Source organism: Phyllostomus hastatus, unplaced genomic scaffold, assembly GCF_019186645.2.
Source record: "Phyllostomus hastatus isolate PE091 unplaced genomic scaffold, TTU_PhHast_1.1 phas_contig_148, whole genome shotgun sequence".
Lineage (NCBI taxonomy): Eukaryota > Metazoa > Chordata > Mammalia > Chiroptera > Phyllostomidae > Phyllostomus > Phyllostomus hastatus.
In genome coordinates, this window is record NW_025333607.1 from 17,906,044 (window position 1) to 17,928,292 (window position 22,249).

Below are 22,249 nucleotides of genomic sequence, written 5' to 3' on the forward strand. Positions count from 1 at the left end.
TTTCTCCTATCTTCACCGCTGCTGGTTTCCAGCGGTGTTAAATAAAGTGTGTTTTCCAGCAGTGTTACATAAAGTGTGTCTGAGGGCAGTTTCCCACACATGGAAATTTTAAAGAGCTTGTACTTCAATGAAAGCAAAATGTCTTAGAAAACATAACCAGTTTTACAAGCGAATTGAACTAATTCCATGGCCCATTTTCTCTCGCCGTGTCCACTCTTTTTCTAGCTATGAGCTCCAGCTGCACAGGGCCTGCCCTCCGGACGCAGACGCCCCCTGCACCCCCAGCCAGCCGCAGACAAAGTACAGGGGGCCGGGGCCCACAGCCAGCCTGGGCGGGCTGCAGCCCTACACCGCCTACAGGCTGCGGGTCGTGGCCCACAATGAGGCGGGCAGCGCGGCTTCCGAATGGACCAGCTTCACCACTCAGAAAGAACGTGAGTAGAAGCCGCCGCCACCATAAGCCAGAGAGGGTGTCATGGCAACCGGGGGAGACTTGCCGTGAAAAGTGGGGAAAGCCAGTTTTCCAAAAGGATTGGAGTGAAGGTTTAGTTTTGTTGACTGCCACTGAGACATCCGCGAAGATGACTATTAGGAAAAAAAATGCCTCTTGCATTTAATAACCTGGAGATCAAAGGTGAGTCTAGGGAGATTTTTCACATGCAATGGGCTGAGCCCCATTTAGAGGAAGTGGATGAATGGGAAGGAAGACAATAGAGAATAGAAATTTTTCTAAAGGAGTTTGTCACTCCTTTTCTTTTCAACTTACGTAATGTCAGCACAGCATTTCCATACAGCTCTGAGGCATGGCAGCGTCAGGAAAAGCAGAGGCCACCTGAGTCCCAGAAAAGGACAAGTAATTAATTCATCGAGGCCTTCTTACATTTCTATAAAGTAACTGCTCATTACACTTTATAACGTACATGTGTATATTGTTGGCAAACACAAACCATTAAGAACCAAGTCCTTAGATTCAGCTACATGATTGGTGGGCCCACTGGAAAAGGAAAATACGAAGCTCCTCATTCAAAAATCGTAAGGAATTCTGAGTCTTAGACAGCAGAGCATTAGCCCCAGTCCAGGACTCTGCACAGGTAACACACCTGTCACCTGCTCAGTGGCACAGGGAACACACCCAGGAAGCTGATCCAGCTTATCATCCCCCCACGCAGACACAGCCACTGTTAATGTTTGGGATGCTCTGTTCCTTTCATACTTTTCCTTTGAGTAGTTGTTTTTTACGTGGCTGAGATCATCCTAGAATTAAAATTTTATAGTCCGTTTTTTTGTACCTGACATTATTTTATTTGCATTTCCCATGGCATTAAAAAAAATCTTCAGCCACCGAGTGTAATGGGGGTGCGGCATTCCATCCTATGATCTGGTTGGGCATTTCAGGTGTCGCTGTTTTTTCCTTTTATAAAAGTGGTGAGGAATTTCTTGGTGAACAGTTCTTTGAACGTCGGATTCTCTTCTTCAGTTAAATTTCGATGCATGGAATTCACTGCATGGAGTGTTTTAACGCTTTACATCTCTGGGTCCTTACTGCCATCTTGCCTTCCAGAAACATTGTACCAGGTCCCAAGCGCAGCTTCGGCAGTCAGCACTGGCACTCGTAGACGGGAGCGTTAACGTGGTCGCAGAAACGCGCAGCAGAGACTGCCTTCAGGGTTGAGGGGCCTCAGAGTGCAGTGGGCGCTGGGGGCATGGGAGCTGTCTCCAGACCCCCGGTTCCTGATTATTTTGATTGTTTGATTACTCGTTTCCTCGGGAAGATCTCCAAGTCCTGAAGGGCAAATAAAGCTCCTCTCTCTGTTTATACGATTGACAAGCCGTGTCTCCGTTTGCATCATTCTGATGTAGAGAGAAATCTCTTAGAGGGGGAATCTCTTGACCTGACCGAGGGAAGTCCGGATAAATGCAGCAGTGTGTCCGCGGAGATACTGGGCAACATTCGTGTTGGAAAACCAGACATTTAAGTGGGGCTTGATATCTTCTTGCTTTAGTATTCACAGAAAAAAAAAAAAGAATTATGGCTTGATGAAAATGTCTCCTTTTGAAAGCTAAGACTTTACATTTGCCTTCATGGTTGGATTTTACGATCACAAAAGCATGAATTATTCCTTCCTTTGTTATAGTTCTTGACATTAGCAACAGACGGATGTAATTTTTTAAAAAAAAGGATACCAAATGTATTTCCAGCACCCTTCTTTTCTTAGTGTGCAGACGGATCTTAACGCTGCTACAAATCCATTAGTTATTTTGGAGAAAACAAGACCTCGTGAAGTCTGTCTCTTCTGACTCGATAAGATGACACGGCATTCCTTCGTTTGTGTCTACAAAAATTAGTCACTTACATGAGGAGCTGCAGTAAAGGGTTCTTTTTCCTTCGTCACAGTGAAGGGGCTGAGATATAGAAGGAGAGCAGGCCTGGGAAACAGTGTCGCGTCTGGGTCTGATACAACACTTAGGAGGCCGGAGCTTGATTATGTACTAATGTGCTGTGTTACTGACTGATCAGCATGCGCCATGAATTCCTGTGCCCGAATTGCTGTTTGCCACGCTTTTTAACCATCTCAGGAAACACACGAAGGGCTCCCGAAAAAGCTTTCCAAACCAACGGCACCAAACGCACATAATTCACCATCTAAGCAGTTTGGTTTAGAGGGGGCCGGGGTGGGGGGGGTGTATTCACTTCATCTAGTCCTTGGGGCTGTGTAGCAATAAATATTGATTTGATATGAAAAACAGCTATCTGCTGTAGTTAATGTGTTCAGGACACTTCACCTGTTAGAAGGAGGAAACAGCAACAAACTATGAGCTCGGGGCTCTGTTGCGAGCAGAACCGTGGCGTGTGCATGGTTTTGTTCCATCAAACACCGCTCTCCATTGGTCTGGGGGGCGCGCAGGTGCGGTGTTGCCACAAGAGCATCACCCGACATCCCCACCGACATTGTTTTCTCCTCCCATGCAGTTTTTTAAAACACTGAGGACAGTAGGAAGGGTTCTAGCAATGCCACAAGTATTTTTGTTGCTCGTATTTAATAACAAAAGGGTAGACACACGCTCCCGCTGGGAGGTGGCCGTTCTCATGGCGTCCCCCCTCCCCCGCAGCGCCGCAGTACCGAGCCCCCTTCGAGGTGGACAGCAACCTGACGACGGTGCATGTCGACTGGAGCGGCTCCTTCCTCCTGCACGGCCCGCTGAAGGAGTTTGTGCTGACCGACGGGGACCAGCGCCTGTACCGGGGCCGGGACACCACCCTCCACCTCCCCAGGACGGCGGGCAGAAGTGAGTCTCTGCCGTCTGTTTCTCGGAGCGGGAGGCGCTCGGCTCCCCAGCTCCCCGAGCCGGTCGCCCTGCACGGTGGCCAGCGGAGGGTCACCCTGACACTGTCTCAGTGGGAAGTGGCCCCTTCTCGTGGGAAAGCTGCCGCTCGGAGTAAATGCGATTTTCCCTCCTCTTGGCTGCCTGGTGCGTGGATGTCACGATGCAGGACAGGGCTGCCCCTGCGTGACTGGGTGTCCCCTCACGGGACCCAGACCGGAGGGCAGGGCAGGTTCACAGGAGAAAAAGCTCCCAGGGGCAGGTCGGGGGAGTCCTGAAGTAGCGCGTGTTCAGGGACCTGGAGTTTTCCACACGTGTCTGCAGCCGCCCAGTGTGGCCCCGCTGGGCACTGACCACCTCCGACGCGAAGGGCCTGAACAGGGCTTTTCGCAACCAGCCTGGGTGCTGGCCCTGGAATAATGACCCTTTTCCCTCTGAAACCGCATTCTTTCCCCTCTTTAATTGCATGTTCTACCTCGGCTTTGGCTGCCTTTTCCACTGAAATGAGAAAAAGCTGCACAAGGTATTAAGTATTCTTGAATGATCTACGTGGTGCGGGACCAACACATGAAGCTGTTTTAAGCAATCTGGGTTTATACAGTGAATGAATTAGTGCTTTGTTTCCATTTTCTTGAAAATACTATTTAATTTGGCTATAAGCACAGATAAACAGTGAGCCCTGGCATTGCATTTATGGTATTTAAACGCTGTCAATACCATTTTTTACAACTGTCGAGCTACACATCTTTGTCACCACAGTTCTTGGTCACCTGGGCAGCTGGTGGGGGCAGGAAGCTGGCCTTCCACCTCTCACTTCCCTCTGGTTCCTGGCTATTGAAATCGGTATCTGCTCATTTGATTTCCGCAATCCCTTTTGAGTGCTCCCGCTTAGTAAGGAATGGGGTCACTGAGCAAAAGGTCACTGTAGGTTTTATAGGAGCAGGTATAGCCCATACGCAGAACAAGGTCCACTCTGCATATCATCCTTTCTCCTCTGAGAATTCTTTAACTTTGCTGTGTAAGCTCTAAGCTTCTTTAATTTAGAAGCTTAACTAAATTATATATGTATGCATATATATGTATATGTGTGTATGTGTGTATATACACATATATGTATATGTGTGTGTATACGTGTGTGTGTGTGTGTAGCTGCAAAAGCATCACACGACATCCCCACCGGGGTTGTTTTTTCCTCCCAGGGTTGAAGGGTTGCCAGTTTTTTAAAACACACACACACACACACACACACACACACACACACATGCTGTTAGTACACTAATTATAGCTGCTTTTCCTGGTAATCATGAAATTAGAAATAAGGTTGCGTATTAGGTAGAACCTCACAATTTGCCCTAGAAGCCTGTTGTCAGACTTTTTCATGCTGCGATACCTTGTCCTTCTGAAAGTGCGCCCGCTGTGCAGGGTGTTGCGTGGTGAGCCACTGACCTTCCGTGCAGCCTTCTTCTTCCAGGTCACGTGCACCACGGAGGAAGGGAGCGTTAAGACGCCGCTCATCCGGTACGACACCTCCACTGGACTGGGTAAGCATCTCCCTCTCGCTGTGCTCCCTGTAGCGCCTCTTGGTTCTCAAGAAACATGCGTTTGTTTGTTTGTTTGTACATGCTCATGCTAATAGACAGGCACTGACTGTTGGGAGGAATTATGTTGTGTTGTCTTGTGCAAAATGTTCAAATGTGTTCATAGAACCGACATTAGGCAAGGGGCTAGGACAGACCGTGAAAATGCCAAATAATTGACTTGTAAGTGCAGAGAGACATGACTGGACTCTCCTCGGCACAGTTCCTGTCGATCAAGAGCTGTACAGAAGACTTCATTTCCCCTAAAATGAGTTTCTAGGGAAAGTAGGAGGAGAGAGATCAGATGACGAGAGAAAATGCTCTAATGCCAATTTGCATCGATCATAACAGTAATATTCCAGGTTCAGAGCCTAAAACGGGGAATTTGGGGAATTTGGGAAATTCCTGCCTTGTACCCTCCGTAAAAGATTGTGATCAACCATTAGTACCAAGGAGTGTAGCCGAGGACACGAAGCTGTAATTTTTGCAGAGCAGCTTTTGAATTGAATTCTTCCCACAATCTTTGACTCTAGTATCTGCAAGACTGACTATTTCAAAGGGCATGTTAGAAAAGTACCAAAAAAAATTTTTTGAGAGCCCAAGTGAGACTGATACCTTATTTTAAATCCCAGTTAGGAATGTTATATGAAATTTGTAAGCATACATAGTCGGGACCTTGTTTTTAAATAAACATGTCCACAACTTCTGAAACGCTGGGGAACATACATACTGTTATCAAGGGTTGTTTCAATCTGTACGATAATGAAGTTAGTTTATAGTTCCAGACTTCCCGTCTGGATGCCGTGTGCAGCTCCTCGCAGCACCTCACACAGCCCCTCCCCAGCAGAGTGTCCCTCCTTGTCCTTAGTCATCTAAGACTCTCAGCGACTCCCGCGTCTTCCCCAGGGGACAGGTGGAGGCCTGAGGGGCGTGGGGCTCCCCCAGGAATGTCCCGCAGAACTTACGCAGGGTTTGGTGTTTCCGTTGGCTCCTGGCCCAGGCTTTTTTTAAAGCAACGAGTCTCAGATTCAGGCATGCACGGGATCACCCCGTCATGCGGGTCTGTCCTGGTTTCCCAGGCCCCGGGCACAGAGGCGGAGTCAGGAGGGCCTGGCTCTTACACAGGCCCATCCCAGTGGTCCTCACGCGGGGGACCTGGACCCCAGGTTGGGCAAAACCCACTGATGGGTGGACTCTTCTATTTTTGTTTATTTTTGATTATTGATTTCAGAGGCAGGGAGAGAGAGAACCCTTGATTTTGTGTTCCACTTACTGATGCACTCATTGGTTGGTTCTCGTCTGTGCCCTGAGCGGGGATCAAACCCGCACCCCTGGCATATTGAGGCAACGCTCTAACCACCTGAGCTCCCCGGCCAGGGCGAGGATGGGGTCCTTTGAAATGGAAAGGCATTGTGAAAAGAGGAGTTTCCACCCATGAGAGAAGGAAACGCTGAGGACTGTGCAGAGCTCTGGAAAAGCCCACAGCGGAGAGGCCAGCTGAGACTCAGAGTCGGTGTTAATCTTTCTGATGCGCTCGTCTCCCGCTCCCATTCTCCCGCCCAGGGGCAGCCCCCAAGCAGGAGGGACAGGCGGGCCGACTCCCTCCTGCTGCGCGGAGAGCCGTTCCCTTCCCGGGGCCGCCCTCAGGCGGGCCGCCCTGCCTTCCCCGGTGACCGCTCCGGCCAGGGGCCCACTGGGCCCATCAGACCGGCTTCTGGAGGTACAGCCCCGCGCCACGCACGCGGGGGACTCACCTCCTCGAGGGCACACAGCCCAGGCGGTGGTTTGGGCTTAATCACACAGCACGAGTCGGTCCCGATTCGGGGCCCTCTCACCAATGGGGCTCGGGCGGAGCCTCAGCTCCAGCCTCCAGGGCAGAGGGGAGGCGCAGAGCCCCAAAGGGGCGATGGGGCATTTTTTAACCCTCAGCCGAGGATATCAGAGGATACGTTTGTTTTTTTTAATTCTATCTTAGAGAAAGAGGAAGTGAAGGGCTAGAGAGAGAGAAACCTGGATGTGAGAGAGAAACCACGATTGGTCGCCTCCCATGCACGCCCTAACCAGGGATCGAACCCGCAACCTTTTGGTGCACGGGACAGTGTTCCCACCCGCTGAGTCACCTGGCCAGGGCCAGAGTGACTCTCTTAACCTCAGGGCCATTCGAAGTAGACTTCGAGCCGACAGAGCCCTATCCCTGCTGTCTCGGGGTTCCAGCTCCAGTTTCCGTCACCATCCCTCTCCCTTCATGCTCCTCCCATCGTCCCCTGAGAATGTGGGCGTGCCCAGCAGCCCACCCAGTGGCCGGGGTGCTAAAAAGGGGGGTGTTTGTCCAAGGCATTGCACCTGTGCCAGCTTGCACCTCCTCCTCCTGACGGGAGCTTGACAGGAGCCCGTCAGCATGTGCCCCAGCCAGCGGCTGGGCTGGGGATGACCTCTGAGACCCTCTCGTGCTCAGTGTAGGGGATGCCAGTGCTTTGTGCTGTCCTGCAGTCCCCCCACCCTGTGAGGGACCCCTGCGGGCCTTTCTGCCGTCTGCTGGGCTCACGCCTCCTGTCCCCGCAGCCACAGTCGTGATGACCCCGCCACCCCCTCCCGTGGCCCTGTAAAGCCCTTCCCCCGGGCCTGGCCCAGGGTCAGTGCTCATTAAACAGGAGCTGCATGGATAGGCCTCCTGTGCACAGTCACAGCGCGTGACCTCTCCGCACGTGAACAGAAATCAAGGGCAAGTCCAGGGGCCGCAGCCTTTCCTCCCATAGGCAGTCCTCCCTGAGGGGGCCCCTGGCTGACGACTCCCAGAGCCTGCGACATTCCGCCTGAGACCAGGCACGAGGACAGTCCAGACTGTGCTGGCAGGCAAGCGCGTGCAGGGGTCCAATGTCCCCAAGCCGGTGTGCACACAGCTTCTGAGGAACGGGGCCGTCGCAGGAAGCGAGGGGCCCCTGGGTGCCACGGCGCGGACTCTGTCCGCAGTGGGGCCCCTGCGGCAGGATTACTAGTAACACCACATTGAAGCTGGCCTTCCTCGAGGTTACTTCCGTAACCCCTGTGAAAGTCCGCTTGCCCCCTCCTGCCATCTGTCCCCAAAACGGGCCAAGGCAGCACGATGATCTACAGCCACCGTGGATCAGCCAGGTCTCCGTGGGGGCGGGGCTGTGAGCTCTCCGTGCAATCCCCCGACGCATGGTCCCCTCCCCCTGCCTGAACACAGGCACGGACGAGCACCCTGAGACCCACCGGGTGCAACACCAGGACAAGAGACCACGGGGCTGCCTTCGGGAGTGAGTGACCTCGCCCCTCTGTGCCCCCCGGTGCAGGCCTGGTGCTGACCACGCCGGGAGGGAAGACGGGGCCCGGGAGCGGCGGCGCCGAGTTCTACAGCGAGCTGTGGTTCATCGTGCTCATGGCGGTCCTGGGCCTGATCCTGCTGGCCATCTTCCTGTCGCTGATCCTGCAGAGGCGGGTCCACAAGGAGCCCTACGTCAGGGAGAGGCCGCCCCTGGTGCCTGCTCAGAAGAGGATGTCCCCACTGGGCGTCCACCCGCCGCGGGAAACCCACGTGGTACGTCTCTAAAAGGACGGGGGGTGGGAGGTGGCGCATTTCCTACCCTGAGACCGGAACGCGTGCATTTATTTACCGGGAAATGTTTCTGGAGCCTCGGCAACACGGGACTACATGACAGTTAGGTCTGACTAAATGTGAGGACCAAGGGAGGCTAACTCTAGAACAGTCTTCACTTTGGCTGCACGTCAGAATCACCTGGTGTTATAGACTGAATTCCACCACCCACCCCACCCCTGTGCTGCCCCAAATTCCTACACTAAATCCTAATCCCCAGTGTGAGGGTTTTGGGGAGGTGAAGCCTTTGGAAGCCATCAGGTCATTAGGGAACCCCACCATGAATGGGGGTTCCTGCTTGAGAGGCCACAGCAAGGACATCCCTCATCCATGAGCCAGGGAGCGGCCCCCACCCGGCCCTCGGGTCCCCACCCGGCCCTCGGTCCCCCAGCAGCTTGAGGTTGGACTTCCAACCTCCAGAACTTGAGAAGTCAGTTTCTGTGGTTTGTAAGCCAAGTCTAAGGTGTTTTGTTAGTAAGACACGTGGGAAGCTTTCCAAAATACCATTGCCTGGGCCTTATCCCAGAAGTTCTGATTTCACCTGCCTGGGGTGGAACTTGGGGATTTGCACCCTCTTTTTAACTCCCAAAGGTGGTTCCAGCACGCACCCCAGCCGGAGGGTTTCTGCTCTGTGTTGCACGGCAGGGGACTGACAGGTCACACAGCTGTGCAGCTTGGGGGGGTTAGGAATGACAGGGGGAGCCAGGGAGGGACTGACCTCCTAGCAGTGCCTGGTTCATCCCCTGGCCCCGGGTCCCCGGGGTGGATGGCTCGTTACAGCTCCTGGGCACCCACACCCGAGACAAGAGTTCAGGTCAAGGTGTGAGGGCGAGGGTCTCGCAAATGGTGCTGCGGGGGGATCGTTGCACAGAGAGGTTAAAGGTGACTGACTCTGAAGGTGCATTCGGGTGTGAGGTTCGCCCCACTGTCGGAAGACAGTTTGTAATTTCTAGCCCTCCCCCAGCTCGAGATTGCTTCCCAAACTATGTGCCCAAAGGGCAGCACTGCCCAACGGCCACTTGTTCTCCAGGTGGCACCAAGGTTGTATGTGAGCACGTGGCACCTGGCGACTAAAATTCTGACCCCCAGTCCCCACGTGTGGGCAGTTTTTCCCAGCATGCAATTCCCTGACACTGACTGTCCTACAATTTGCCTTAATTCTGACAGTTTACCTAGAGGTAGTGTCAGACCCCTCAGGCGAAGGGCTCAGTCCTGCAAGACTGTCCCCCTCACCCAACTTCGGGTGCCAGTCACAGGTCCAGGGTGTCACCTGAGCTTCTGACCAGGTACAGACCAGAGGTTCCGATGACCTCCTCCCTCCCTGGGTGCGATGAATTTGCTGGAGCGGCTCACAGATCTCAGGGAAACACCAAATCGCTGGTTTATTACAAAAGGATGTAACTCCGTCCGAACAGCCAGCTGGGAGAGATGCACAGGGCGGGGCCTGGGGGAAGGGTGTGAGCTCCCACGCCCTCCCCAGGTGTGCCACTCCCCCTGGACCTTCAGGTGCTCACCGACCCAGCTCTCCAAACCAGTGCTCCCGGGTTTTTAAGGAGGCTCATCAGTCGGTGAATGGAGTCATTGGCTGTTGGCGACTGACTCAGCCCACAGCCGGGTCAGGAGGTGGGACTAGAATCCAATTCTCTCCTCCTGTGGTCCGTCCTCCCGGCAACCTGCCCCTCCTTAGGTGTGGCCCAAAAGCCACCAAGTTAACATAACAAAAGACAGCTTTGCAGCTCTCAGCACTTTGGAAATTCCACAGGTTTTAGGAGCTCTGTGCCAGAAATGGGGACGAAGACCAGATATATTTCTTAAGTCACAATACCACAGCAGCAGCAAAACCAGACACAGATGTCTGGTCAAACTGCTTGTCCCAACACTCGAAAAAATGGAAATGGGTGAAGGGCAGCCTGGTCCGCCCCCCGGCCCCTCCCATGTTCCCCACACAGCGCTGAGCAGTGGGTGAGCCCTGGACGGAGCTGGCACGCCCAGGTCGCAGGCAGGGTGGGGCCAGCCAGGGAAGGCAGCAGTGGCTCTGGGCCCCGCGGTCTGTGGTTGGTGCAGCATGTGCGTTTCTGCGCATCTCAGGACAGTGCTGAAGTACGAGTACGTGACGCCGTCGTTGGGGAAACACCGAGCTTGAAAATGTTCGCGCACTGACCGATGTCTCCCCGTTTGTCCTCAGTTTGACTCTGTGGCGGACGTGTCCGACGTGTCCAGCAATGTCACCCTGAAAAGCTACACCATGCACTTCGAGGTGGCTCTGCGTGCTGCATGAATGCATGGCCTTCTGCATGGCGTGTCGGTTGCACGGTGTAAAGCAGGGACACCTCACTGATTAGCCGGCGGGGGCAGCCTACTCCGATGTTTCCCAGCAGCTAGACTTTTCATCCCAGGTCCTAATCGGACTCCAGGTCCCAATCAGAGTGCCCCTGTGCTCCTGATGTTAGACCTGACTTGTTCTGGAGGCTGGGTCCCGGAACGAGGGGACAGATGTGGAATGAGAGAGAAGGGAGAGAATGTTTAAGCGTCAGGCATGCTCAGTGGGAAGCTGGGGAGCACACGGCTAACTGGCCACCCTGGGCGAGCAGTGTTCTCGAGAGAGGAAGGGGTCTTCCGTCAGCCCACCACTGCGGCGCAGCCCCCCGAGTACAGGGGGCATCTATAGTCGGTACCCATGCTCTCCGGGTGCTCAGAGCACCAGCAGGCCATCCAACGTGACTGCTGGTGTATCATCTCTCCTCTACCGGGAACCCGGGGCCACAGCTGAGTGCCGCAGGAGGCAGTGGAGACGGCATTCCCTTCAGTGACGAGATGTGACACACGCTTCTGTCGTGTTGCAACCCCCCTGTCCTTTACCCACTAATCACCGGCAGCGACTTTCCCTGCAGGGGGTGGCCGACACCAAGATCCCGCGGGCCGGGGCGCGCGTGAGCCTCAGGAGCAACCGCAGCATCTCCGTCCTCCGCATCCCGAGCCAGAGCCAGCTCCGCCGCGCCTACTCCCACAGCTCCCTGCACCGCAGCGTCAGCCAGCTCATGGACCTTCACGACAAGAAGGTCCTGGTGGACGACTCGCTGTGGGAAACCATCATGGGCCACGACAGCGGACTGGTGAGTGGGATTTCTTCCCCCAGAGCCTCTGCCAAACACCCGGGTGGACTAGTAGGCAAGAGGGGGCGTGGGGCCTCCTGGACCCCACGGAGGCTGCCCACAGGCCAGGTGCGTCCCTCTGACCATTATTAACCCGAGCATTTCCCTGGGGTCGCTGTGATTGATTGACAAGCAAGGCAGAGACATTGTCTTGTTTTCCTAGCACACAGTAGAGCTCAGAAAGTAAGCTCATGAGTAAGTGAAGGGGCATCCTCGGGCAGAAAACTGGAAGTACAATCGGCCTAAAACCAGGCACGGAGGACAAGCACACGTTTTACTGCAGAGAAAGACACAGCGCAGCACCCTCTCTTTCCTTCCGGCTCGCGGTTGGAGAACAGGGGCCTCCTAAGGGGCTCGGTGGCTCCTGCCCTAGTAGCTCGGGAAGTCTCGCAGGTGCCCCTGCTTATGGACCCCATCTTTCTCAAGTTCAGTCCAGCGGGCACGAATAACTGGCTCTGGGAGCGAACCTCGTTGTTGTCTGTTATTTGCTGTGAGCTCCTGGTGACAGAAAGGAGTACGTTCCCAGGTTCACCACCCAGCAAACTTCTCCACTGGGCCGCCCACCTGGGCTCCCGCGGGAGAGACGTCCCTCTGGGGCGGTTAGTAGACCGAGAGCCCACCGAGGACGCGGCTCCTCTCCTTCTGAGAGGCAGCGCCCTTCACCTCCCTTTCTTCCCACCCCGGGCTTCCGGACTCACTCTCTGCAAGCCCTAACTTTTCCTGCGCCAAGAAGTTGCTGACTTCCACAAAGCCCTTCTTAACTCAGGTGAAGCCGTACAGTTTCCAGCTCCAATCACAGTGAAAAAATAAAATACACGGTCCACCCTCCTTGTTCAGAGGGACATGTGGCGCAGTTTTAAATCACAGGCCGCCCTCGGTGTGAATGTGACCACCGAATCCCGAGATCCCAACCCAGAGCCGAAGTTTCTGAACGGCAAGAGTCATTAGCCGGCGGACACATGGAGTTGTCAGCTGATCACGCTGGGTGCAGAGCCAAGTGGCAGTTTCCCACGGAGGGCTTACGTGTGTGTCCTCACCCAAAGACACGAGCCGGTCACTGTTTTGTGGAGCTGGGACCTTAGAAACGTCCGGTTTCCACTGTGACACCGGACGCCGTGCACACCTGCTTTCGATGGTACTAGTGAGAGGCAGCGGCAGAGCCACGCAGGTCCGCTTCCGAACTGCCAACACTCGGTAAATTGTGCCTAATAGTGAGCATTAGCAAACCTCGTTAATGAATGCAAATGCAGTCGGAGGAGGAAGCCATGGGGCAAAGAGCTCCCATTCTGGTTCTTCCACTTGCCTTTTGAACTCAACCTTAAATATATATGTACACAGTCTACTTTTTGCAAACCAGAAGGCCGAGGCTTAGAGGGATGCAGGTATGGCAGGTTGCAGACCTCGGATGGCGTGCGTTTGGGACGCGTATGGAGTTCAGGTGCGCGTGTGAAGGGGTCCTTTCACCGCGGGGAGTTTCAGGCGGGGGGGCCTCCCACCACCCCGGGCAGTGCTGAGCTGGGGCGGGGCCGTGGAGAAACCAGCGCCGTCCTGACCCGGCCGCCCGGCTGTTTCAGTACGTGGACGAAGAGGACCTGATGAACGCCATCAAGGGCTTCAGCTCGGTGACGAAGGAGCACACCACGTTCACGGACACCCACCTGTAGCGCACGGAGGCCTGCGAAACGTGAGTGAGAGACCGGGAGGCGGGCTGACCTGACACAAGTGTGAATGCTAAGAGCCGTCGCTTGTTATTCTGTGGACCCCTTAAGGAAATGAGAATTGTGTTCGACCTTGTTCCTCCCCAGTAGAGGTCTAAGAAATGTTATTTTTCTGGTTGTCTGGAACGAGGGGTCCCATCCCTATGAAAATACTTCTTTTCGGGAAGCTAAAACCACAGGCACTTTTCAGCGGCTCTGGCTGGCAGCCAGGCCATCGGTTACACAAAATAATGGGCCCTCTCCAGCAGGCTGAGCTGGTGGAAGGGAGCAGCTTCGAGTCGCACTGGTTCAGAGCTCGTCACTGACACTTCCATCCACCTCCTTTGTCCGTGAGGTCAGCAGGGCCCTGTGAGGAGCACCCCTGGCTGCAGGCCAAGCCGAGTCAGGGAGAGAGGAGTAACCCTGCAGTGCGGCTGCACCCTGGGCGGAGGGGTTCATTTAGTTACAGCGTTTCCAGCTGCTCGCCGCACTTCTTGTTAGCGCATCACATACAGGTACGAATAAACGCCTCCTCCTAACGCTGAGGACTCTGGGAAGAGGCTGGGTAAGTACTCCATGTTGTGCTTTAGTTTTCTTACTTGCCCACCCCACTTTTACGTAAAGACAGACAGAACAGATAATTACAACTCTTGGTAACACTGAATGTGTACTTCGCCTGCTGTTCTCTGACACCCCACAGACAAGGTGAGTGCGTTTGCACACACGTGAATTCCCCCCCCACCCCGCTTTCACTGTGGGACAAGGAGGTGAACGAACTCGGGTGGGCGTGCTTTAAACAGATACTAAGTGTTCCTAAAATAACTGAAAACACATAGTCTTAATCACTTTTATTTGACTTGATCAATATATAAATACAAGAGAATGGTTGTGAAACCACCGGTAAAATGGTAAACTCTAATGCATTTATTCCAACTTCACTCACTGTATTTCTTGAAATGGGAATATATACATTTTTCACCAATAAATGTTTAATGCTTGAAATGTACAATCATCCTATTTGCAGAAACTTGAAAATCTCTCTGTATCTTGAAAATCATTTCAATTAAATGGGGAAAAAACAAAAAAATTATTTTATTCTTACAATTCAAAATATATTCAAAATAATATTTTTACAGCAGCCAAAACCTTTAACCCAAAATTCAGAACTGTCGTCTCAGGAGCTGAACAAAGGGGCCACATTCCAACCTCGGTACCGACGAAGAACTCGGGCCGTGGCCCCCAGCACGAGGGGGGCCAGCAGCTGCCCCAGTGTTCCCTTCCGGGCACTCGCGGCTTTGGCCCTGGGGATCATGTTTATTTTATCTGCTCGCACACACACAACTGTAAAGGCAGTGTAAATGGATGATGCTGGGCATGTGACACCTGTGAAGCCTGACAAGACGTAAGACTTCCCTTAACGAGATTCGGACGATGATGACCTGCAAGGGACCTGCGCTACCAGTCCGCTCTGCTACGCGACATCAATAGTGTTTCTGGATTACGTGGTAGTTCGTCACACACATAGCACCTCGTCAGACCTCAGGTAAACACTTTGCAATCACAATAAGGGTCGAGAGACTAGGCTCCAAAGAGAATTATGTGATTCTCGGGGAGTAATGCCCTCCGGGGGTTCCCGCGCTCCAAGCAGGCACCGCCCCGATAGGCTGGGTGCTCAGGACACCTCTCTCCCAGCTCCCCGGAGAAAGTGCGCCTGAAAATGGACCCTTGGAAGTGGACCCTTGCTCTACCAATCACCAGTTAAACGTACTTGTAAACCTCAAAAACAAAACAAAACAAAAACAACTTCAAAAAGGTCAAAAGAGTCTCCGATCTCCCTACTCCAGATAATTCTGTAAAAAAAGATAACAGACGAAGTCCAACTTTAATCTGTAGAGTTTTGGGGTAAAACGGAAGAGCGCTGACACGCGGCGCCTCCTCAGGGAGCGTGTGTCGCCCCCACGGAGCAGGTCCTCTCCGTCCGCGCACCCTGGCGCCCAGCTCTGCCTCTGCCGGAAGTCCGCACTGCGGGTGGACAACGTGGGACCTCTCTAGAACATGACAGTGTTGTCTCACATACTTAATACCTATACTAATGAAAAAGCACGTATAAAAAAAAAAGCAAGCCCTGGCTGGATGGTCAGTGGGTTGGGGCATCGTCCCATACACCGAAAGGTTGGGGGTTCGAGCCCCAGCCGGGGCGGCATGTGTGGGAGGCAGCCGATGCCTGTTTCTCTCCCTCGTCCCCCTGTAAATCAATATACATATTTAAGAGAAAGAAAGAAAAGAAAGACTACTTATTTCGGTGAGCATTCACAAGCTGTACTCCTGGCCCGAGGAGTCGCTCTTCTTATGGCGCGGGGACGGCGTGGTCTTGGTGGGCGAGGGCGACGCGGTGCCCGGGGAGTCGGTGCCCCCGTCGGAAGTGCTGGGGGACGAAGCCAGGTGGGGCACTTTCTTCCTCCCCAGGAAGCCCCCACCCTCAAACCCCCCCTTCCTCCGCAACTCCGCTTTGCTGTCGTTCTCCTCTTCCGACGGCCTTTTCTTAGGTTCTACGAAGGCTTCCGCTACTTTGTGCGCCTCCAACCCGCTCTCGGACTCTCTCCCGCCTTTCGTTTCCGCCCCCGGAGACTTCCTCTCGGGCACGGCGCACTCCCCGGCCGCGCACTTGACCTCGGCGTGGCCGGGGCCCGAGGTGGCGTTCTCGGGGACGGCCGGCTCCCCGTCTCGGTTCAGGTGGAGCGCCTGAAAGTCCCGGTAGCTGTGGAAGCTCTCGGTCCTCCGGGCCCTGGCCAGCAGCGGGCTCTCGCGGTAGGGCCGCAGGGAGCCGTACGTGGCGGCGTCGCGGACGGGCTCCGGGTGCTGGAGCTGCAGGCTGCAAGGGTTTCACAGGTGGCAGTTCAGATCGGTCTGGAAACTTCCAGGGGCACCTCTCACTAACTAACCACCTGTATGAGCACACGACACACGTCAGTACTTTCTGTGTCACACACTCGTGTGCGTGAAACTGTCACCGCAGACACAGGCCCTCGGTCAGGCAGGGTTTTCTCCCGCTGCAGTGGGCACACAGAGTCTGTCGTCTTAGTTTCAGGTGGACCACAGAGCACTCAGAGATGTATGTAACTTACGACGTGATTCCCGCTAAGTCCAATGACCATCTGCTACTGTGAGGTCACTGCAGCGTCACTGGTCATATTCCCTATGCTGTACTTTATATCCCCGTGACTGTTTTTTTATAACAAGCTAAATCCCTGAATAGAGGGAAAAGGACTAAAACCGATATAGAACCACTATAATTCAGAACGTGGCCCTAAGTTCAGACTGTGGATATTGTTAACGTTAACTAAACACTTATACTATGTCATTGCTTTAGAAGTGCGTAACGCACACAGAAACCGAATCATCACGTCGGGTGCTGCGTGGACGTCAGCGACACCTCAGCAGACCAAACGGCAAGCCGTATGCTGCGCGAAGGTTAGACAGGACAGTGCGCTCACTTATCAGCACGTCCCCGGGGCCAGAGGCACAAAGGGCGCCACAGACTGTCCAGGGGGACACCATGTTTCTGGTTTCCTTTGAATGAATTCTCAATCACAGAGCAGGGACCCCAAGTAGCAGAAATCCACCAAATACGGTAAAGGGTAAGAAAGTGTTTCTATGAGAAGAACCAGAAGCATGTAGTGGGGAAATTCAGTAACTTTTCTTCCTGACTGAGCGGCAACAGAAAGTCTGAACCGAAACGCCGTCAGGAGAACCCGGCCTCCGAGGACCCCCGCGCCGCGAGCCCGGCCTACCTGGAGCTGGACTCCCGCAGGCGGCTGGGCTGCACCACCGAGGTGGCGGGGCTGATGCTGGGGGTGGCGCAGCGCGACGCGCTCAGGTCGCACTGGTCCAGCAGCTTCAGCAGCTCCTCCTCCGTCGGGCCCCCTGCGTCTGGGGAAACATCCGCGCCGTGACCCCGGGCGCTGCGCATGCGCCCCGCGCCCACCCCGCGGGGCGCCTCCCCCCGACGCCTACCCCGGTCTTCTGTCTTGTTGACCATGTCCATGGCCGTGGTCAGGTCCCACATCTGGATGCTGCCGTTCGTGTGGCCCGTGAACAGGTAGCGCCGGGGCCGCGAGCCCATCCTGCTGGAGCCCTCACACTCCCGCACGGTGAACGCGGAGATGGTGGTGCAGTCCACCGCCTGGATCTCGCAGATTCTGCAAGGGAGCCGCACGGTGGTAAACGTGGGGAGGAGTAACCCCATCACTGAGATTCTACTGAGTTTTAGGGGGGGAAGGGGGAATGAGGGAGAGAAACACCAATGCACGCGAGATCCAACCATCGGCTGCCTCTCACACGCCCCGCGCTGGGGACCTGACCCACAACCCAAGCCGATGCCTGGACTGGGAGCCGCACCCGGCACTCAGAGGCCAGCGCTCAATCCACTGCGCCACACAGCCAGGGCTGCAACTGAGATTTCTGAAGTTAATTTATCATTTGCAAAATGAGTCGAATACTGTATGGATGTAAAACAGATTTAAAGGGGTCAAGACAAGTCAACAGGAATCAAAGTCAAACTTTGTGTCTTCGAGTCTAGAGAAAAGGCTCATAAAATCATGTGTCCAGTAATTAAAATCAGGCAAAATTTAAGTCGGGCTTGAAAGAGCCTTGGTAGGAAATGGGCTGTTCTTTCAAAGGAAGTTACAGACGAAAAGAAACAAAGCAAGCAGACATCATGCTAGAGAAGCCCTTTAAAATTGGCAAAACCCTGAAACCCGAAAGAATGTGTATCTGTGCGGGGACACCTGACCAGCGTCCCCGGCCGGGGTGACACCCCCCACTCCCCAGAACCCGAGCGTCTTCAGACAGCTTCCGCCGGCCTCCTAAGGGGCCGACGGCCTGCTTCACTCTACACAGTGATTTCTGCTGTCGTTTCTGTAAGTACAGCTTTCCCCGGCACCGTGGAGTCAGAAGTCACAAAGTGCTCTCTCCTGCAGAAACTGCAGGTGGCGGCGACTTACTGCGCTGTCTGGGCCACAGCGAGGAGAAGGTCAGAATGTGACCAGGACACGAAATGCTAGTTGTCAGGTGACGTTACGATGCCAGCTGTAGTAAACGCTGGGCAGCCTCCTCACCAACTGTGCTGACAACACTACATCACAGCGATGTACGACATTTCTCAAGATAATAATTGGGCCTCTACTACACTGCATTTCTTTAAAAAAAAAAAAAAAGCTTACAAAAAATATACCTTAATACATAGAATTTCCTGGAATTAACTCAATAGTTACTACAACTATTTGCCGTGAATTTCAATAAAAAGAAATTTATTTCAAAGAGTTACTAAAACATTAAGAAATGAGAAACCCCATGCTGAAGAAACCATAACTGAGATATTGTTAAAAATATCAGCACCAGTAACATTAACGTGAACATCCATAATGCTCTTAATGACTACTAACAGAAATTTTACTTTTTGACACGCAACCTTTTTTAAAAAAAAAAATGTTACAGCTCCCTGTGTTTGAGGCTATGAATAAATTTTTTAAAAAGTGAAATTTCAGTCACATAGAAAAGGAGGAGGGAACTCACCTCTACTCAGCACCTACTACAGTCGGGGACAGGACAGGTCGCATGCTTTCACCTCACTGAGCCCCCCGGACATCCCACCAAGGTCGCTGAAACTTTTTTCACAAAGAACCGGGGCTCCAAGCAACAAAGTAACCGAAGCTGAAGGCGCCCAGCCGGCGAGAGGAACCGCCAGAGTCAGAGGCTGGCTCGGCTGCCCGCGGGGAGTCCTCACCAGCCCTCCCTGGCCGTCTGCGGCAGCACGGACCCCTAACCACGTCCTGCGGGGCCCGCACCGGACAGCCGGGTGCTGAGTTACAGAGACCGCAAGACCGCGAGCACACTTCTCTCCCAACAGCGTGTTTCTGGCAGCGCACCCATCGGTGTACCCAGTGGCCCAGTGCGGCACGCTCCGCGGGGCAGAGGGACTGCTGAGTGCGCGCCCCCGGGCGGCGGGCGGTTTTACCTCTTCCCAGTGGACGAGAGCCTCACGAACAGCTTGTTGGTGATGGGGACCACTTTCTGGATGAACACCTGCTGGTCGTCCCGCTCTCCGAAAGGCCCTTGGTCGGAAAACAGAAGGTGTCAGAAGAACCTGATTAAAATTTAAATGGTCTCGTTTAATTTAAAAACAATTATTAATGTGGAAAAAGAAAAGGCCTTTTTCATGCCTGTTAACGTGCGTTGCATTCCACGTCAATTGGACAAATACAGCGATACTAGTACTTCATTTGGTATTAAAATTTCTTTAAAGAAATACCTATCGCAAGTTATATTCTTTGCACGAAGGCTTTTAGAGCTGAAGGCAAGACAACACGCTTAGGCTGCACATGGCCAGGCCCAGAAGGAAGCCTGCTAAACACAGCTCTGCTTGCCCGACTGTCTTCGAGGACGCGCTCAGTTCCTCTTAACTTCAAAAAAGGGACATATAAATGAGGTTACTTTTATGTGCTGATTTTACCTTTGAAAAGCCAACATGCAAAATCCAAAAAAAAAAGTGCAACTGCATTGAATAGAATTCAATTACTAAGAAGCCTGTTGCATCCTGCTAAGTTTTCAATCGAAAAAAGATTCAATGATTTTTCCTTGATTGTACTTGGCAAGGCAGGTTAATTGGCTCATCCATTTTAGGAAGATTCTGAACAATATAAAATGTTTTCATACAAAACAAATATCAAATTTTAATAACCCTTTTTTCCATCATATTCAACAGCTAAAATAATATTAACTTATTATTAACAAAAGATGTGATACACAAGTTTTAAAGACCTGATATTCCCATGTTATCTTATATAAATCACACCTAATAAACAGTATCTTAATAATTTACCGTGTGGCACAGTAAATGCTTCAGAGACAGCTGAATGTGGTCATTACAGCCGTATGAGGGGTGCACTACTGTTATCTCCATTTTACAGATGAGAAAACTAAGGCACCAAAGGGCTCACAGCTCCTACTTGACGGAACTGGAAACTGAACCCAAACTGCCGTGTTCTCCCTGGGGCCACGCGGCCATCCAGCCACTGGACAACCTTCCCAAGTCTAACTCTACCGAGAGGAAACGACCTCATCAGTAACCTGGGAGCAAAGTCAGGCCAGTGGTGACGAGTACAGTACCCGGAACGGGGACTACGGGACTGGATCTTGCCCCTCCCACCTCCCACACTTTGTCCTGATTTCTCACATGACTGATTTCCATGCATCAGTCCCACCTCCCTCTGTACAGTTTCTCCCCTCCTCCCCCAGACTGACTCCTGTCCTTCAGAACACAAAGTATCCTCACATCGCTCCTAGCTTCAGTGGGCTCCAGAAGCAATAAAAAATGCGACCTCTGAACTTTCTTGCCTTCTAATCTTTTGCAGTCACCTCCCACAGTCATTACTGCATCACCACCAAAACTGAGTCGGCCCTGACCTCTCCCCACTGAAACGGGACTTCCTGTTCTGTTCCTCCCATCTGTATCTCTTAGGATATTTTTTAAACTATAAAGAAAAACAAATTCTCCCTGCTTTGTTTCAAGGATGTCACCGGGCTGTTTCTGAGTCTCTTCTCCCGCATCTGAGCCCAAACCACTGGGCTCTGCCCTCACTCCCACCCGCAACTGAGGACCTGGACACGCCCCCGACGGGCCAGGTCCTCCTGGCCTCTGTCCCTTCACCGTGCCGCGCGCCCTGCCAGCAATGCCCGGACGGGAACCTCCCACTCTGCACGCCTCGGCTCACACACCAACTGCCTCTACGGGCGTTCGGTCCGAACACCAGTTCCCACCGGCGCCCAGTAGGGGTCGCACCGCCCACGCAGGCTGGCCGGAGGCAGCAAGGACAGCCCACGTCACCGCGGCCGGTGCATGGCCTGCCCAGAGCCATCTCCCCAGGTGCCCTTTGCCTTCGGGCACCGTGTACAAAACACAACCATGTGCTTTTTGCTCCCACCACTCACCATACTCGGAGGGGATGTTTACTTCGTTCTTATCAGATTGCTAATGCCTGGACCAAAAGTACTCAATAATCATGTTTACCCTACAGCTAAAACTTACACTATGTTATATGTCAGTTAAATCTCAATAAAGCCGGGGAAATGACAAAATGAATCTGTAAGCTCCCAGTGCCCGGCATCACACGGAGAACTGGAATCAGAGAGCAGTGTTAAAATTAGCAACACTGAGCATTTTTTCCTGAAAACACTAAGTCTGTGGCGGTACAGTTCTCAGAAGTGGCTTTTTAAAGGTAACCACTTAAAGCCTTTGCTGTGGGAGCGAACCATGCATGGGCCCATTTAACTGTTTCCTGCAAAACAATCACAGTAAAACAATTCTAAGGCACTCCCCCCCGTCTTCCATCAGTGCCGTAATTTCTGACCACACACACACAACGGTCAGGAGCGCACGCTAGTCAGCCAGCAGGTCCCGGCGAACTACTGAAAGCTCCCCGAGGGGCAAGGAACACACAGTGTGCACTCTGCGGTGGGCCCTGGGGAAACGAAACGACCGGTCTCTGCCAGGACTGGGCGCACGCACACGTGTGTGTGTGTGTGTGCGGCACGGACACAAACCGAACTGGCTCCACACACCGTGCCCTGGAACCGGAGCCCAGCCAAGGAGGCGCCACACGCACTGTTTCCTACGGGCCGAGGGGCCTCACAACCACTCTGGGAGTGGAAGAACCTCACTGGCCCTTCCTTGAACAGCCTCAGGTTTCATTTCCAGGTGGTAAGGAGTGAAAGAAAAAAGTCCAAGTCTCAGATACAGCCACCCTAGCTTTTAATTACAAACAACAATGGTTAGCATTTGAAGATAATTTTTAAAAGGAGAAATGCTAATAAGAGGAAAAATTT

The 22,249-nt window shown here is 53.2% G+C and overlaps 2 protein-coding genes across 3 annotated transcripts in view; one reads left to right on the top strand and one right to left on the bottom strand.

Moving 5' to 3' along the window:
- Positions 1-21,011, top strand: part of USH2A (usherin) — a 516,227-nt gene extending 495,216 nt beyond the window's left edge. Inside the window, exons 67-73 of the mRNA XM_045859450.1 lie at positions 226-434; positions 3,112-3,288; positions 4,782-4,865; positions 8,216-8,460; positions 11,409-11,630; positions 13,244-13,353; positions 20,335-21,011. Of these exons, the coding sequence (XP_045715406.1) occupies positions 226-434; positions 3,112-3,288; positions 4,782-4,865; positions 8,216-8,460; positions 11,409-11,630; positions 13,244-13,333 (1,027 nt within the window). The 3' untranslated portion in view covers positions 13,334-13,353; positions 20,335-21,011. The remainder of the gene's footprint in view (positions 1-225; positions 435-3,111; positions 3,289-4,781; positions 4,866-8,215; positions 8,461-11,408; positions 11,631-13,243; positions 13,354-20,334) is intronic.
- Positions 14,198-22,249, bottom strand: part of KCTD3 (potassium channel tetramerization domain containing 3) — a 28,679-nt gene continuing 20,627 nt past the window's right edge. Inside the window, exons 15-18 of one of the 2 annotated variants that reach the window (XM_045859466.1) lie at positions 19,383-19,479; positions 17,381-17,565; positions 17,158-17,296; positions 14,198-16,238 (exon numbers count right to left, since the gene is read on the bottom strand). In XM_045859466.1, the coding sequence (XP_045715422.1) occupies positions 15,677-16,238; positions 17,158-17,296; positions 17,381-17,565; positions 19,383-19,479 (983 nt within the window). In that variant the 3' untranslated portion in view covers positions 14,198-15,676. Of the gene's footprint in view, positions 16,312-17,157; positions 17,297-17,380; positions 17,566-19,382; positions 19,480-22,249 lie in introns of both variants that reach the window. The other variant, XM_045859475.1, reaches the window with a different exon arrangement.